General features: G+C 40.3%; 1 protein-coding gene across 3 annotated transcripts in view; it reads left to right on the forward strand.

Moving 5' to 3' along the window:
• GNG2 (G protein subunit gamma 2) overlaps positions 1-18436 on the forward strand; it is a 120126-nt gene that overhangs the window by 92489 nt on the left and 9201 nt on the right. For all 3 annotated transcript variants that reach the window (XM_030319093.1, XM_030319092.1, XM_030319094.1), the window contains one exon: positions 2046-2161. In XM_030319093.1, the coding sequence (XP_030174953.1) occupies positions 2075-2161 (87 nt within the window). In that variant the 5' untranslated portion in view covers positions 2046-2074. The remainder of the gene's footprint in view (positions 1-2045; positions 2162-18436) is intronic.

Here is an 18436-nt window from a genome sequence, read left to right on the forward strand (position 1 = left end):
TTCACAGAACAGTGTCCAGGGTCTTGTAGATCATAACTACTTCCGACTTTGAATGAATGAAAGAGTTAGACTACCCTAACTCGGTAATTCAAAATTCCATCTTGGTCTTGTGACATTTTGCAAGGGTGTTAGATTTTTATTCCATTTGGGGATATGTAATTTCCCTGTGGGGGAGATGATTGGGCCCCTATTTATGCTGATGAAATCGTAATTGTCAAAGCCTCTTCTTATTTTTTTTTTTTGTTTTTACATAAAGATCCCTCCTTTGATCTTCAAGCATATGAAAGTAGTGCTCAGAGATCTTTGTGGCTTCAAAATCCCTTCAGTCTTCCTTCCCACTTTATTGTCTCTGACGCCTTTGAAAATAAGTTGAGAGAACAGTTAATTATCTTCCAGTTTATACTGTAAATGCCGTTGGGGTGGCTGATTTTGCAGTATTCTTTATAAAATAACACTATGAAGGGACCTCTTTGTTTACAGAGAGTTATACATAATTTCTTCTTTTGTCTTGAAGAAGAAGATGCCAAGATATAAGAACCAAAGGAAATAATTTGCATACTTATGCTTTTTTGGTCATTAAAAATTGTTTCCTGATTTTTACTGAATAAGAGACAGTCTTACATTGAACTTACTATGGGTCATTCTTCCTTCCCCAGGTTTTCTATGCGTTCTCTTTCCTTTTGTGATGGTAGCCTGATTATACTTTATCCCTGAATTAAAATACTGCCCAAAGCTAGCAGAAGTCACAGTTTTTAATATAATGTCTTCAGAGCAAGATTCAACTGTTGACTGAAGTAAGGCTTTAATGCCTCTCATTTCTTGTGTCATGCACTCTAGTTAAATTGCTGCTCTCAGACATTGCTTCACTATTGGGTGTCAGTGACCATGAGGGGCACATCTATACAGACAGTCCTGAAATAGCATATGGCACCTTAACATAGAGCGAGACATGATCAGAATGTGGGGGAAATGGGTACCAAAAATAAAATAGGGTACTTTCCGAGATGAATGACAAAAATCAAATGAGATGGTGGGTCAAGAAAGAATTAGAAGAGAAAATGAAATTGGGATAGGACCTGAAGGGGATGGGAGCAAAGATGGGGAGGAAATCTGGCAAAGCCAGAGGCAAAGAAACCATCTCACAATTTACATAGGTGCAGAATTCCACTCTCTGAACATTTGTGTTCCATTTCCATATTTAGAAAAGTAATAAGTCCATTATACTTAATAAAGAATTCACCAGAATTCTGTGAACTCATTGATGTAATTAACAATTCAGACATGGCAATCCTTCCCCCTTGTTGTTATAAATGAAAACTTGTGAATCAAGTGCATGGTTGTGAATCTAGCCATATTTCAAATAGAGTAGAGAGAAATGACTATTTTTTAAAATGCTGGATAAACAACACTGAAAAGCCACACATCCTGTATAGAGTCCTTGCAGTATAATAGGCTGAGGTGATTACGGTTAACTATAAAGCTGGTGTTTGAGCCCATCAGGAGAACATTGCAAACCTGGTGTCTTTAGTCCTAAAGGATTATATAATGTACCATTCCTCTCTCTGCTTGCCTTCCATTGTTTACCCTCTGAGGGCACTTAACAGAGTATCTGACAATAGCACCTGAAAAATAACAGCAGTAATAATGTATATTGTCGCCCTTACTATTTTGAACTCATTTCATAAGATAACTTTAATGACTTGCTTTCTTGATTCAGCAGTACATCTTATTCTAAGTGATTTCGTAAACATTGTGTTTCATTGTGCTTCATTGTGCTTCTCTGAAGAAGGGGAAGAAGTGCAGATGGATGTGGGGGGTGGGGGCAGGGGCAGAGCAGTGAGGTGGGGGGGGGCAGGTATTTGGAAAAACACACCTCATCTTCTGGTCTGCCTGCAATCAGACTCAGTGCTGGACTGGGGATGTAGAGGGCTGGGAGAGCCAGACCTGACCACAGCCACTCTTTCGACACCCCCGGATATGATGAGCCTGTGCATTTGGCAGCCCATGAATTCCCTGATGCATTCTTCCTTCCTGTTTTCTTTCAGTGTATCTGAAAAGCCTACCCAGCATTCCAATGGCCAGCAACAACACCGCCAGCATAGCACAAGCCAGGAAGCTGGTAGAACAGCTGAAGATGGAGGCCAACATCGATAGGATAAAGGTGAGGACCACGTAACCCACACCACTCCTCCAGCCTCGATTATGAGGAGCGTGGCTTGCAGCACCTGTCACTTGACTTCCCTTCTACAGAGAGTGATGAAAGCAGTGAGGGCAAGAGAGAAACTTAATGATTGGGCAAACGTTCATTTTTCTAATGTGTCTTTGCTTTCTCCAGATTTCTCTCAAATGAAATGACAGCATAGATTAAAACTGGTTCTCCATGTAGACTTAAAAACAAAACAATAACAGCAAAACAAACAAATGAAAAACTTTGGCTCATGGCTGAGATCTAGCCAAGGAGATTGGAGAACACACAAAACATATCAGGTCACCAGTTGACCTCCCCAACTTTGTAGAGACTGTCTTCTTATTTGGGTTTTAACTTTTCTGTCTTGGTTTAGGCTCTAAGTTTAAGTGTCTCTCTTGATTAATCCTGTCATGATTAATCCTTCTATTCACCACTGCAGGTTATAATTCTTCACTCTTTTATACCTCATTGGATTTCTTTTCTTCAAAACACTGAAATCACACATGGTCTCCCTAAGGAGAAGTCAAACAGCATAGTGGGTAAATGAAAATATTTTATCAAGTGAAACTCAGAAATGTATCTCATTTTATTAAAATAACACTAGAACATTCTTCCAAGTGCCAAATTCTTTTTAAAACTAGAATATTTTTACTATTTTCTCCATACCTGAGTTAGCAGCCTAAACTATCTACCCAACCTTTGGAGTATGCTTGTAGATCAAGGGTCAGTAAATTAAAGCTCATGAGCCAGAACATTTATTTTTATAAATAAGGGTTTATTATAACACAGCCATTAATTTACATATTGTCTGTAGCTACTTTCCCACTACAACAGCAGAGCAGAGTAGTTACAACAGAGACCACGTGGCCCTCAAAACATAAAATGTTTACTCTCTGGCCTTTTACTGAAAACTTGACTGACCCCCTGGTCTAGAACAATAGTTCTCCGCCCACCTGTATACTCAGATTACTCAGGGAACTCTGTGAAAAGATCAATTCCAAGATGACACTCTAGACCAACTAAGTCAGAATCTCTTGAGTTATGATTCAGGCATCAGGTTTGTGTGTGTGTATGTGTGTGTGTGTGTTTTGTTTTTAATTATCACTTAGTTTCAATGTAAAGCCAAGGTTAAGAACCTAGGGAAAGGGATTTGCTCCTTTTTTTTTTTATTTAAGTAAAAATTTACACCCACCATGGGGCTTGAACTCATGACCCTGAGATCAAGAGTTGAATGCTCACCCGACTGAGGCAGCCTGGTACCCAGGGTTTGTTCCTTCTAACTCCTATCAGATACATGCTAGAGAGTGAAGGGGGAGATGGTATTCCCTCATAAGTAAGCTAAGCAAATATCCATGGACATCTATCTATTTTAATCTTCTTTTTTGAGTTCTGATAATGGGGCTATAAGATGTAAACAGCTTCTCTTCTTTCAACAGCTTTAACTCTTCTTCTTTATTCATGAATGAGATAAATAAAGGGTCCTCACCATCTGCCTTGCTCCTTTACCACCTTCTTCATCTCGTCTTTTCCTTTTGCCTCTTCTTTCTTACCCCCTTGCTGAAAAAGTAGCACAGTGACTGCTGAGAGAAGTGAGGTTATTCAAGGATTGTCACATCAAAACGAGACATTTAGTTCTTCTTTGGGAGGGACGGGGACAGAGGAAGGTTCTGCCCATGGACCTTCTGGAAAATGTCACTTTGCCTTTCAGGGCACCCCAACTAAGATAAAAGTGTTTGTGAGGCACTGTTGTGGTTGGCATTTTCTGTTACTCTTCAGCATTCTCAGATCTGCTCCCGAAGGAGGATGTGATGGTACTGGAGGTGATGAAAAGCTGGCAGTGGGAGAGAGAAGACAGAAATAGGCCTGTTCAGCCATAAGTCAGATCTCCATCCTCCCTCACCTGAGTGACTGACTACCAGGGGCTCTTAGTTGATCCCTGAAATCCCATCTCAACCCTGTCTCCATCCGTGCCATCAACTATCCTCCACATTGCTGCCAATGAAAATTTTCTATAAGAAAATCTCATTATGTTCCTTTCCTACAGAAAATCTTTTCATGCTTCCCATCACCTATAAAATAAAATCCAAACCGTTAGCAGAGTATGCAAGGTGCTTCTGGCCTCTGCCCCTCTTTTCAGCTTCATCCCCTTCTTTTTGCCAACCTGCCATACTGAGCCACTTCTGATGCTCTTGATGGAAATTTCAAATGCCTGGAACATTCACTCACCTTCTTTCTGTCTCTCTGCTTTACTAACTCTGGCGACTCCTTGAAGGCTCAGACCAATCATTACATCCTTTGAGAAGCTTTCCCAGACCCTCATCATAAGGTTGGATTTTTACTGATTGTCAGTTGTTCATCTTTTCTTTTATCTAACAAATATTTTACTGACAGCTTTTTGAATTGCCAGACCTTTGCTAGGTCCTAGAGAGACAGAGACAGATAAAGATGAAAACATGGCTCTTGCCCTCAAGGATCTCCTTGATCACCCTTCCTAGTCTAGGAAGCGGTTACAGAAAATATGAACACGACCTATCACTGACATAAATAAGATAGCCAAGAAGCATAATCTCCAGATATCATCAGAAAGAAGCCAGCACCACACCCCAGTTCCCTTTGTATACTTCTTCCGAAGACACCAAAGGAATCACCACGGCAAGAGAGACGAAGCGTTCATCTAATAAAGCGGGCCCTGGGTGGTGATCTTCCTAGGCAATCTTCATATCCAAATCTCTGGACCCTCACTATGTCATTAGACCTCACATTGTTGGAAATACAGCAGCAGCTTGTATTTCTGTATTTGTTCTGCACATCAGAGCCAGGCAGGCACGCTGTGGTGAAGTGTCAGATTATTTTTAGTTCAGCTGTTGGCTAAACTGCGACTGTGTTGACAGAGTTGACAGCTAGATGGTTTAGGGCTGGGGTATGTGCCTTCAGGAGTCCCTTCAAAGGCTTCTGGGCACTCAGGCTTCTCCACCTGCTGTGCATGCATGATCCCATCAGCAAGAGAGGGCTTCTCTCTGAAGATCCCATGTTTGTGATTTTGCAGTCAGAGTAGCGACCTCTTTAAGCTATAAAGGGCAGTGGTGGTGGTATGTACATGTGACAGAGCCCACTGTGGCTGAGGCCACAAGAAACAGGGAACAGGGAACACAGTGGCCCTGAAGCTTCCAGAGTCCCATCAGCAGGCACGGCCCTATCCCTCCTGTGGCCTCCGGAATAACTTGGGCTGCAGAGAGAAGCTGTACAGTAAGAGGATCTGAATAGCATATTCATTTTTAAACCTTCTTGTGTCCTATCCCTTTGCATCACAGATCCTGGGAGAATTGGGCTAATGAATCCATTATCTGTTCATAAGCCTCAGGCATATATAAATTATACTCCCAGCCTTTCTGTGTTTCTTTGTTAGCATTTAATTCAAGGACAGAAAGTAAAGACAAAACTTAAGGAAGCTGGGAAGGGATCTGGCGACAGGAACGGAGAGGGGCGTAGAACTGTGACACTCAGATGTATGAAACAGCAATATACTCACACTGATGTTGAGCAGAGACAAATAAAAGGAAGCTTGTCCTTCGAGCACAAGTTGAGAGAGCATGTCCAAAAGTAAAGGACAGCAGGACTTCAGTAAATCTATTTATTCACCACTATATTAGGGCTCCTTGGTTTTCTAATAATAGGAGCCTAACCCAAGCTCACTTAAGCAGGAAGAGGGGATTGATTATAAAAGATACAGTGTGTCTCAGATTCCAAGAGCAGAAATGTAGCTGGGTAAGCAATAGAAATAAGAGCTGGAAGCCCATTGGAAACCAGGAGAGCTCTGTTACATGTCTCTGCCTCCCTTTGTGTGTCTCTTTCTTTTCCCAAGAATAGATTTCTCAGCTGCCTGTTCCGTGTGGCAGATATGATGGCTGCCCACAGCTCCCAGGATCCCATGTCACTTCCACCTCCATGAAGAGGTGATAGATTGATTTAATTCCTTTTCAAGTGCATATTCCTAGAGTGGCATTTCTGTTCTAGCAAGAGTGAGCCATCTACAGCTCTAATCAATGGACATTAGAATAGAACCACATTGCGCAAACATTGCTCCTAGGAATTAACACACCCACATGAATGGGAAAGGAATGGATACTTAAGGAGGAGTGAGAATCATTGTAGGCTGGAAAGATGCTTTCTGACGGAGGGCATGGTTAGCATAATGAAGAATAATGTAGATGTAAGAAAAAAAGAAAGCCAAGGCCAGGGGCGTGGGTGAAATGAGTGCTTCTTAACTAATTGGATGCTCCATAAATTGACCCCACATAAAAACGTCAAATTTATTTCTCATTTATCCCAAATAGACCTTTCCAACTTGCTCCCCTTACTCCCCCTTGCTCCCCCAAGAATATGCCCTGTCAATTCCCACCTCTCTGGTTATTCTGGGCCCCTCACTGAGAATGCCTTTCTCCTTATTCTTTTCATATCTACTACAGACTCAATGTTTGTATCCCCGACTCCTCAAAAAAAAAGTTCATATGTTGAAATCCTAACCCCCAATATGATGGTATTTGGAGGTGGGCCTTTGGAGGATGATTAGGTCAGGAGGGGTGAGCCTTCATGAATAGGATTAGCGCCCTTTTAAAAAGAGACCCCACGGGGTGCCTGGGTGGCTCAGTCGGTTGAGCGTCCAACTTCAGCTCAGGTCATGATCTTGTGGTCCGTGGGCTCGAGTCCTGCGTCGGGCTCTGTGCTGACAGCTCAGAGCCTGGAGCCTGCTTCAGATTCTGTGTCTCCCTCTCTCTCTGCCCCTCCCCTGCTCGTGCTCTGTCTCTCTCTGCCTCATTCATAAATAAATAAATAAATAAATAAATAAATAAATAAATAAATATTTTAAAAAATAAAAAAAAAAAAGAGAGAGAGACCCCAGGGAGGTCCCTCATCCCTTCCATCGTGGGAGGTAATAGTAAGAAATCATCTTTGAACCAGGAAGTGGACTCCTGCCAGATGCCGAATCTGCCAGCACTCTGTTCTTAGACTTTCCACTCTCCAGAACTGTGAGGAATAAATTTCTGTTGTTTATAATCCACCCATTCTACGATATTTTGTTACAGAACCTGAATTGACTAAGACCCTGTCCAAATCTTACTCCCCTTTTAAGGGTCAGCTCCAATCCCCATTTGTCTGTGAATCTCTTGCCATTCTGACCATTTTCATCAAACAAATTTTTCCAACTAGACTACAGTCCTCAAAGTCAAAGACCATGTCATTCACCTGTCTGCATCCGTCAGGGCAGTGGAGTACTCAGGCATTCCAGAAACTCTTTTTGAGTGGATAACTTTAAGTTCATGTGCTAAGAATGTCATATAACAGGACATCAGGAGCTATACTCCATGTGACATTTCCAGTGACATTTATGGCTTGGGAAATTGCAAGCCTGAATATAACTGGCTAAATAAAACTGTGATCACAGGAGAAGTTTCACTGAAATGCAAAAATGAAGAGAGGACGGGCGAATAGTTTCATGTCATACGTATGATTATAAGTAGCCAGCGTTTATAGTACACCTTCTTTTTAAAACAGTTCAACATAAAAATAGACCCGATTTTCATAACTGACAAATATGTGTAAATTATTGAATTAAAGACAAAGGTTCCTTTTTCTTAGAGGCTGGGGGAGGGGCAAAGGGAGAGAGAGAGAGAGAGAGGAAGAAATCATCTTTCTGATGATTGATTCATAAAAGATTAGAATTGTACCAATCATGAAAAAAAAAAAGGTACTGAAAAAAGACCAGTTAGACATCACACTTGGTACTAGAGAGGGGACATACATCCTAAGTTTGGGGCTTTTGAAGTTTTTCTCCAGCATTTGAAATGAAAGTTTTAACATCTCTTCCCCAGAATGCTTGCATTTGATTTATTAGGGAGAATAAGATACTGTCCTCCTCATAGGCCAATTGAGAGAATTTTCAGGGACTATAAAATCAGTACAGTGTGTCAAAGGACTTAAAGAGAAAAGGGTTGTGTTCAGCATTGGCCAGTCCTAATTCTTTCAATTTGCGGATAATGAAGCAAAAAATTTTAAATTGAATTCACACATACGTTAATAATGGAGCTTGCCACTTCATTTTTATGACAGTTGATATAACTTTTAAAAATTCAGTAGGTATTTGTTAAGCACCACACACATGCTTAGCCTTAGTCATTGTACCTAGGGGCTACAGAAGTACTGTTAAACCTTGATGATTTGAAATCCCTAGAAAATGAATTTCTCTGCATAGCCCAGTTTTCAGGCCAGATGAAGTCTCCCTTTTTAAAAATGTAACTATTTTGGGTGACGCTTTTCAGTGTCTTTCTTTTTTATTAAATAAATGTACTTTTTTGGTGACTATTTTGAAGTTATTAATTTCAAAAATATCATTCTATTTCCTTTTTAAAAAAAATCCTGTAGATACAACATTAGTTTAATACCACCCTTGGAGGAGAGGAGAGGGGAAGAGGACTTAGAATATTCACTCATTATTTTATAAATAAAAAATAGTAGATATTTATCCATACAATTTTACTTTCTGTAGTATTGCAATCAAAGTTTGACCCCGGGTACTCCTCACACCCAGAAAAGATCCTTTCTACTCAATTATGGCCACCTACAGTGATGCAGACACCATGATGTTGAGAAGCATGTCAAAGAATACTGAGGTTTCTTCTACATTCACTAGTGTTAAACTGAACATTTGCATTTTTTTCTTACATGAATTACATATTAATGGTTCAAAGAAAAATGAAGGCTTAAAAGTAGCCAGTTGCTTTTGACCTGAGCAAAAGACCTTTCTAGACAAATGTCACACCAATCTCTCCTACTTTGGAAATTCTGTCTCTTCCAGAGGTTGGCAGTTTCTTTGCCTTCAGGCACGTCACCAGGCATATGACGGGCGATGTTCAATGTTCATAATAACTTCCTATTTCAAGCCTCCATCCCAGCACAATCTTTGAGGTCCTTTAAAGCAACAAGTTAAAGTTAAGTCAACTTTGGGTGGTGCCTTTAGTGCAGGCAACTCAACTGAGAGAGTTGATTGCCATCTCACACATGAGACTTCCCGCATACATAGGCAGTAACCACCTGTCAGTGCTTTACTTCTTTGCCCGATGGCTTGCAAGCATTTTGCGACATCAATTTTAAAATGCGTCTCGATTTCAGAATGTAATGAAGACAGATGTATATCCTTACATACTGTTTAAATTCTTGGGTCTGACTTTTACCCTATCACCTGCTTCTCAGAGCTGTCATGGTATCTGCCTAGGGTGGCTCCCTATGTTTTCAGAGGCTAAAATCATAGTGTGGCAGCCTTTGTTGGGACCCTCTCTTTCCTCTGGTGTTCTCAGCCTCGGTCTCATTTGGAGAGATTGCTGGATAGCTGGGCGTCAGCAGTGGTCAGTCTGGGGACATGCACACGCTTATCAAATGTAATTCCTTTACCTGTGCAACAGATGTCATCTCCCTGCCTGAGGACACGCTCCACCATCTGCCCATCCTAAATCATCAGTCTTGGTTCTCTGTTTCGTCAGCTCCAACAATGTACAGACACAGTGTTATTTCTCCATCTTGAAGAAAAAATTTTTTAATGTTTATTTTTGAGAGAGAGAGCATGGGCATGGGAGGGGCAGAGAGAGAGAGGGAGGGAGACACAGAATCTGAAGCAGGCTCCAGGTTCTGAGCTGTCAGCACAGAGCCCAGCACAGGGCTTGAACTCACGAACCGTGAGATCATGACCTGAGCCAAAATCAGATGCTTAACTGACTGAGCCACCCAGGCGCCCCCTTAAATAAAATTTTTAATTTTTTTCTCTTGACTTGCCCACTTCCTCTCCCAGCAGCTGCCTCATTTGTTTACTCTGCTTTGCAGAGCTTCTTGAAAAAGTTGTCTGTATTCACTACCTCTGATTTTCCCTTTCTTTTGAAACATTATTTTTCCTCTGGAAGTAATCTCAAAGGTACAACAGGGTTGCGAATATAGTACAAAGAATTTTGTTTTCCCCTGAACCATTTGAAAATAAGTTGTCAACAGCTGCCCCATCACTTCCAAATACTTTAGTGTGTACTTTCTGTAAGTAAAAACATTCTTCTACATAATCATAAAGTACAGTCATCAGAATTAGAAGGCTAACATTGATGTGTTGCTACTTTCTAATCCTCAGACCTCATTTAGGTATTGCAAATCACCCTAATAATAATAATATCCCTTTTAGCAAAAGAACCTAGTTCAGAATCATGTGTTGCATCTAGTTGTCCTGTCCATAGACTTCCTTGACTTTCATGACCTTGGCACTTTTGAAGATTATGGGCCGTCTGTTTTGTGGAATACCACTCAATTTGGGTTTGTCTAGTATTTCTTCATGATTAAATTCAGTTAACAAAACTGGGGCATTAATATAGAATTGATGGGGAATTTGTCTCATTGCATCCTATCAGTGACATGTGATTTCAAATTGTCACTGTGATGTTAACTTTGATTACTTAATTAAGGTGTTATTTTCAAGTTTCTTCACGTAAAGTTCTTTTGTCTTTTGTAGTTCAGAAACATTTGTATTTGGGGGGGAGGGACCTTGAGATCTATAACTATCCTACCCCTCAACAAATATTTTATTCTTTTATTAAAAAAATTTTTCAATGTTCATTTATTTTTAAGGGAGAAAGAGACAAAGTGTGAGCAGGGGAGGGGCACAGAGAGCGATACATAGAATCTGAAGCAGGTTCCAGGCTCTGACCTGTCAGCACAGAGCCCAGTGTGGGGCTCGAACCCATAAACCACAAAATCGTGACCAGAGCCGAGGTCGGATGCTTAACCGACTGAGCCACCCAGGCGCCCCACAAACATTCTATTTTTAAAAACGTATTTAATTATATTAGTATGGACTCATGGTTTCCTCTTTTATTCGGTGGTTTATAATCTGCTACTGCCATCAATTATTTTGATGTTTTAATTGGCACAGACTGAGAAGCTAGCTACCGTATCCTTTTGACATGACTCCATCATTGTTTGAGTGCCTCCTTAGTGTTTGGTACAAAAAGATGATGGTGTAGGGGCCTCTTGTTATTTTCCTGCCCCAGCCCTAGAATCATCCTTTCTCCAAGAGCACTCGTTCCTATGAGAATGGTGTTTAGAAATGAAACTCTGGATGCCAGGTGTTGTCATTGCTGAAGCGTTTGAGGTGTTGCTACTCTTAGTTCCTCTCAGTGGACGGAGTTAGAGAATACTACACACACACACACACACACACACACACACACACACTTTTACATCTGCATTTCTTTCTTTCTTTGTGTATCCATGTATATGTAAGCATGAGTTCACACCGACACCACCAGGTCCTGTCCTACACCACAGTACATTCTAGCTTTTCCACTTCCTGTATTTGTAACTTCCTGCACTGACAGAGAGGGTCCTGGCTCCCCTTGTCCTTATTTGGTCAACTCTCCTGTAGGGAACCAAGGTCCCATATTCCATGGCCTCTCCTCCCAACATGCATGCATTCGCCTCCCACTTGGGCTCCTACACTCCTGTCCCCTGTACAGATGCTCTCCTCACCATGCTTAAGCTCTGACATCCCACCATGGGCCTCTGACCTAGTGTGGAGCCCCCCGTGCTTAGTCCCACCAATCTCTTTAAGACTGAACTGTTCATGAAGGAGGAGGAGTCCCCATTTGCTCTTTTTTTTTTTTCATTATTGTTTTAGAGAGAAAGAGCACGAGTGGTGGGAGGGATGGAAGGAGAGAGAGAATCTTAAGCAGGCTCCACACTCAGTGCAGAGCCCAACATGGGGCTCGATCCCACAACCCTGGGATCATGACCTGAGCCAAAATCAAGAGTCAGGTGCTCAACTGACTGAGCCACCCACGTGCCCCCCAATTTGCTCTTCAACCTGTTCCAGTGAGACTTTCACTCCCACCATTCTCTCAAACCTTCTCTCACCAAGGTTGCTGAGGGCTGCAGTTGGGTAAATCTAACTAAGTCAATTCTCAGTTTCATCGGATGTGGCCTACTGGTAGCATTTGACATGGTTAATGATTCCTTATGCCTTGAAGCGTTTTCTTCAGCATTTGGCTCTCAGCAGCCCCCACTTTCACAGGCTACTCCATCTAAATTCCCTTTTCTGGCTCTGCTTGAGCTCCCCAGCTTCTTACATTGAAGTGTCCTGGGGTTCAGTCCTTGTCCCTCTCTTTTCTACCTAAACATGCTCTCTTGATGATCTTATTCCTTCCCAAGGCTTTATCCACCATCTGTAGGGCCCTGACTCCCAAATTTATAGCTCTCATCTACATCTCTCTCAAACTCCAGCACTGTATATCCCACTGGTAGCATTTTAATTTCAAACCGAACCTGTATTCTTGATCTCACCCCCAAAACTTCTCTCCTTGCAGCTTTCACCAGCTGAAATGAGAACAGCTTCGTCTTTCTACTTGTTCAGTCCCATAACTTTAAGAATTATCCTTACAAGTTCTTTTGCATTCATACCCTATCTCCAGTCTGTCATAAATTCCTGGTGAGTCTACATTCAAATACCGTTTATCTAGAATTATATTACTTCACACCACTTCTGAACCACTGCCCCCTCTCTCTTAGATTACAGCGGTAGACTCCAGGGCAATCTCTGCTTCCTCCCTTGACTCCCCAAAAGTACTCCGTGTTCTCCACACCAGCACTCTGAGTGCTCCTTTCCAGTGCAAGTCAGTGCCTCCCTTTCTTTCTGTAAGTTTTTACCCAAAGATTAATTACCTTCTCAATTAAGCCCAATTATTGTAATCTGTTCCCCACCCCCACTGCACACACACACATTCATAATCTCTTTTACCCTGCTTTACTTTCCATTTCCTTATAAAATTTACTACCTTCTAACATTCTCTATAACTACAATGCTTTCTTTTCTGTCCTCTCACTCAAATTCTATATACGCAATTATATATAGAATTCTCCCACTCAAATACTATATAAGCAATTTCTTTATGCTGTATATTGGTATAGTTTGATTCATGTTGCTTCATTTGAGGTTTGCTGGGTTACTTGAACCTGTGGACTTGTTGTTTTCATCAGTCATTATGTCTCTTTCAGCCACTATGGCTTCAGATATTGTTTCTTCCTTCTTCTCCACCCACAACTTATCTCCTCTCCTTTCGAGACCCCCATTACATGTGTATTCAGGCCCTTCAAGTTGTCTTCTAGCTTAATATTCTGTGTTCATATTTTATCAGCCTATTTTCTCTGTGTACTTAATTTTGAGGAGTTCCTATTGTCGTTTTCAAATTGACTCATCTTTTCTTCTGCGGCGTCTAAATCTACTGTTAATTCCATCCAATGTTTTGTTTTTTTTTTTTTTATCTCCAGAGATGTGATTTGGGTCTTTTAAATATCTTCCATGTCTCTTTCTATTATGTTTTGCTTTCTTCTATCTTCTTGATTGTATGGACAATATTTAAAATAGCTATTTTAACAACAAACCTCCTTATCTATTAATTTTATCATCTGTGTCAATTCTGGGTCTTTTTCTTTGGATTAATTTTTCTCCTTATAAGGGAGAGATTTTTTTTTCACACTTAATTACATGCCTGATTTTTTTTTTATTGGATTCTAAACATTGTGGCATACTGGAATTTTTTTGTATTCCCTTTAATATTTGGGGGTTTTGTTCTGTAGTGCAATTAAGTTACTTAGAAGCATTTGATCTATTCAAGCCTTACTTTTGAACACTGGCAGGTGGGTCCACAACAGCCTTTAACCTAGGCCGATTTGGTACCCCTTCTGAAGCAATACCCTTTTTAGGACTCTGGTCAGTCCCCCATCTGTTATGAGATCATGGAAGCACAAACTTTTCTGGCCCTGCGTGATCACCAGGGATTATTTCAGTTGATCCTTTCTGAATTTTTTTGTACAGCTTCAAGCAGTTTTCTCCCACATATGTGCTGATCAGTATTCAGCTAATGACTCAAAAGGAATCCTCTGGAAACCTCCAGAGCTCACGCTTTCTGTCTCCCTCTCATTCTGTGTCTGTGTAGCACTTTATTCTCTGTTACTCTCTCTTCAACTCAGGGAGATCCCTGAACTCTGTTTGGGTAGCCCCTCCCTGTGCCATGGCCTAAAAACATTTTTCCCTTTTTTTTTTTTAAACATTGACTTTTGAGAGAGAGAGAGAGAGAGAGAGAGAGAGCAAGTGGGGAAGGGGGAAGAGGGGGAGTGGACAGAGGCTCTGAAGCAGACTCTGTGCTAACAGCAGAGACCCTGATGTGGGGTTCAAACTCATGACCTGTGAGATCATGACCTGAGCCAAAGTCAGATGCTTAACCAACTGAACCATCCAGGGACCCCTGTTTTAAACAGTCAACTGGGACAATCACGGGGCTTATCTTATCTCCCTTTTCTCACAGGTCACTGTCCTGTCCTACCTGTTGTCTGACATTTAAAAACTACTTGTTCATGTATTTCTTCCAGTTTAATTGGTGTGTGTTTTTTCATCTGAGTCTGAATTAGAAGCCTAGACTATTACATAATTCCACAGGGACAGGAATCTTTGTATATTTTGTTCCTTTATTATCCCAAATATCCAGACCTATGCCCGGCAAATTAGGTACTCAGTAAATGAATATTAGTTGAATAGAATATTTATTGAGTAAGATTGTTTGAGAACTCCTTCAGCAGTTATCTGAGTGTCTACTTTGTGTCTGCCACTGATCATACAGTGGATAAAGCGGATACAGTTTCTGCCTTCATAGAGCATAGTGCCTAAAAGGAAAGACATATATCAAACAGCAAATAAATAAACGACGCTTGTCATTATAAATTGTGAGAAGCGTTTTTCTGCAAATGGAAAGAACAGGGTGCTCTGAAAGAGGGAAGTCATTATTGGATGAAGCGGTCAGTAAAGACTCTTCAAAGAGGCAATATTTCAGCTGACTCCTAAAGGAAGAGAAGAAACCAGCCTATGGAGAAAATGGGGGAAAAATACTCCAGGGAGTTGTATAAATGAAGCTCTAAGGCATAAGAGAACTTGGAGCTTCCACAAAATTAGGGAAGGCTTGTGTGGGGAAGGGAAGAAGGCCACACACAAAATTGGAAAGATGGGCAGGCCCAAAGCACGCAAGCTTCACAGGCTGTTTTAAGATGTTTTTGTTCTCTACAAAGTAGAATGACAGACTATGAGAGGTTTTGACTAAGAGCGTGATATGAGCCCATTTATATTTTTAAATTAACTTCCTAGCCGTAGTATGGAAAATGCTACTCTTGGCACAGTAGTCAAAGCAGGGAATTCATTTAGAACTGAGATTCTTCAACTTTTCTGCCTTAGACCTGTTTGGTAGCTTCCAGAAGCATATGGTCTCCTCTTCAGAATGTGTTCAAATTACAAAGGAAAGTAATCCTATTGAAATACAGTTTATCAGAATATTTTTTAGAAAAAAACATTTGTGATAAAGTTATATATGTACTCCTTTATTAACGGATTATATAAGATCTCATAGTGGGTCTATAATTATAAAGTAGATGAACATAAATGAAATGTTCAGATGTTTGCAATAGCTTGTAATGTGATGGAAAATATCTGATTTCTATGGGGAACCAAGTCAGAGGGTTAATGCTACTGTTGTGTGTTGTCTACCTCTGGAAATGTAATGAAAAGAAATGCTAAATGAAATGGAAAGAAATGCCAAATTTCCATTTGAGGTTGGTGAAGATAAAGATGTAATTTTTATTATTAAAGTTCACAGACCACCCCCTGAATTCTATCTGTTGAGCCTGTATTCGTCTGTTTGAGCTGCTGTAATGGAATACCATAGACTGGGTGGCTTATAAACAACAGAATCTTTTTCTCATGGTTCTGGAGACTGGGAAGTCCAATATCAAAGCACTGGCAGATTCCATGTCTGATGAGAGCCTGCTTCCTGATTCATAGATGGCAGACTTTGCACTAGGTTCTCACATGGCAGAAGGGGTGAGGGAACTCTGGAATCTCTCTCATGTGCGCACTAACTCCATGCATGAGAACTCCAGATTCCGTGACATTGGGAATTAAGTTTCAACATATACATCTTGGAGGACACAAACATTCAGTTTATAGTAGACCCTTTGGGAAACCCAAATTAATCACTTTTTGTTTAAGAGGTTATTTCTGGAAACATGGAGAAAGAAGATGGAGGCTTGAATTAGGGCAGTCACAATAGCAATAAGGAAACAAATTTGAGATATTTTCAGAGGAATAATCAACAAGACAGAAAAGAGAGAGATTGCCTGTGGTTACTGGGAAAGTTTTCATGGAAGTAGGCCTAAAGGTATTTAATGGAAAAGACAGGGTAGGCAAAATCTTGGCAGGGATAGTCAGAAAGCAAGAAGACTTTCCAGGCAGACTAGTTTTGCTGTGACTCATTTTAAGTAAGGGATAAGGATGACACTATGCATTCTAAAAGAAGAGTATTCATAGGATTAAGTCAGGAGCACTGAGACTCACTACTCAGTCACCCATGAGCTGTGAGACCTAAGACAAACAACTACCTAATGAAGCCTCAAATTCACATATTTAAGATGGGGATAATAATAGCTTGTGACTCATAATATTGTTGTAAGTATTAAATAAGATACTGTATGTAAAGCGGTTAGCACATTTCTAACACATAGCAAGAGCAGATAAATAATAGCAATTATTCTCATTCCTGCTAGGATTCTGACAATGTGTGGGACTATCACCCACAGGAAATTGCAATCTGGTTAAGGAAACCAGATAAAACCCATAAAATATTTTTAAAAAGAAACCATTCACAATCAAGTGGTCAAATATAAGATATATGCAACGCGTAAGCTATTAATTTTTCTCAATGTAGCACTTTTTGTTTAATAAAAAGATTTTGAAAACCTCTGCTTCACACAGGCATACCTTGTTTGATCGTGCATTTTTATTGCATTTCTCAGATACTGCAGTTTTTTGTTATTTTTTTTGTGTTTTTTTACAAACTGAAGGTTTCTGGCAACCCTGCCTTGAGCAAGTCTATTTGTGTCATTTTTCCAACAGCGTTTGCTCACTTCACGTCTCTGTGTCACATTTGGGTAATTCTTGCAATATTCCAAGCTTTTCCATCATTATTGTATTTGCTGTGGTGATCTGTGATCAGTGACTATGACTTGCTACAAGCTCAGATGACGGTTAGCATTTTTTAGCATGAAGTATTTTTTACTTAAAGTATGTTCGCTGTTTTCTTAGGCATAAAGCCACTACACACTTATAGACTACAGGATAGTGTAAACATAACTTTTATACGCCCTGGGAAACCAGAATATTCATTTGACTCGCTTTATTGTGGTATCCACTTTATTGCAGTGGTCTGGTATGAAACCTGCAATATCTCTGAGGTATGCCTGTGTTTGTATGTGAACATTGCAGAATAGGGATGGTGCCGGATCTCTTCTTAACAAGTGAGTTTTAGATATGCCTGTTGCCTAGTCATTGCTGCCTACAGCTGAGCTCCTGTTTGGGGTAATAATGACCATGGCTCAAACAAGTAAAAGGCACACACACACAGTGATTGAGATTCAGTCTGAAAGTCTGTCCTTTGCTTTCATTTAGAGGAGCTAAGAGAAGAACAAGTTGTTTCCTTTCATTCTATCATAATAGCATTTCATGAAGATGCACAAAGAATTTCAATTTCAACCTTTGGAACTAGCCTTGCATTTGAGTAGCTTCTATGTGGATAGCTGTGGCTTAATGGCAAAGCATCAGGTTCAGTTCTTTTTCTGCCATGTGCTTTGCTATATGACATTGGAAAACTCAAGCAATCTGCTGAGCCTTAATTTTTCACTTATGAAAGGACAATAACACTTCTTACCTCGGGATAATTGCGTAGATCAACAGGGAAAACGCAATGTCTAAAACATAGTAGGAGCATAATAAAAATCTTTTTATAAGCAATGTAATATCAATTAAAGAGCAAAGCTTTAAGCCAAAACCTGTAACAAGAGGCAACGGTCATTATCTAATGATGAAGGGGGTCAATCATTAAGAGGATATAACCATCATAAACCTATACAACATTAGAGCACCTAAATATATTGAGCAAATATTACCAGACCTGATGAGAGAAATAAACAACAATAAAATAATAGTAGCAGGCTTTAGCAGCCCACTTTCAAAAATGCATAACTCACCCAGACAAAAAATTCATAAGGAAATGTTGGACTTGAACTATACTTTAGACTAAATGGATCTAATAGACATATACAGAACATTCCATCCAACAGCAGCAGGAT

This window comes from Lynx canadensis, chromosome B3 (assembly GCF_007474595.2).
Source record: "Lynx canadensis isolate LIC74 chromosome B3, mLynCan4.pri.v2, whole genome shotgun sequence".
In the NCBI taxonomy this organism is placed as follows: domain Eukaryota; kingdom Metazoa; phylum Chordata; class Mammalia; order Carnivora; family Felidae; genus Lynx; species Lynx canadensis.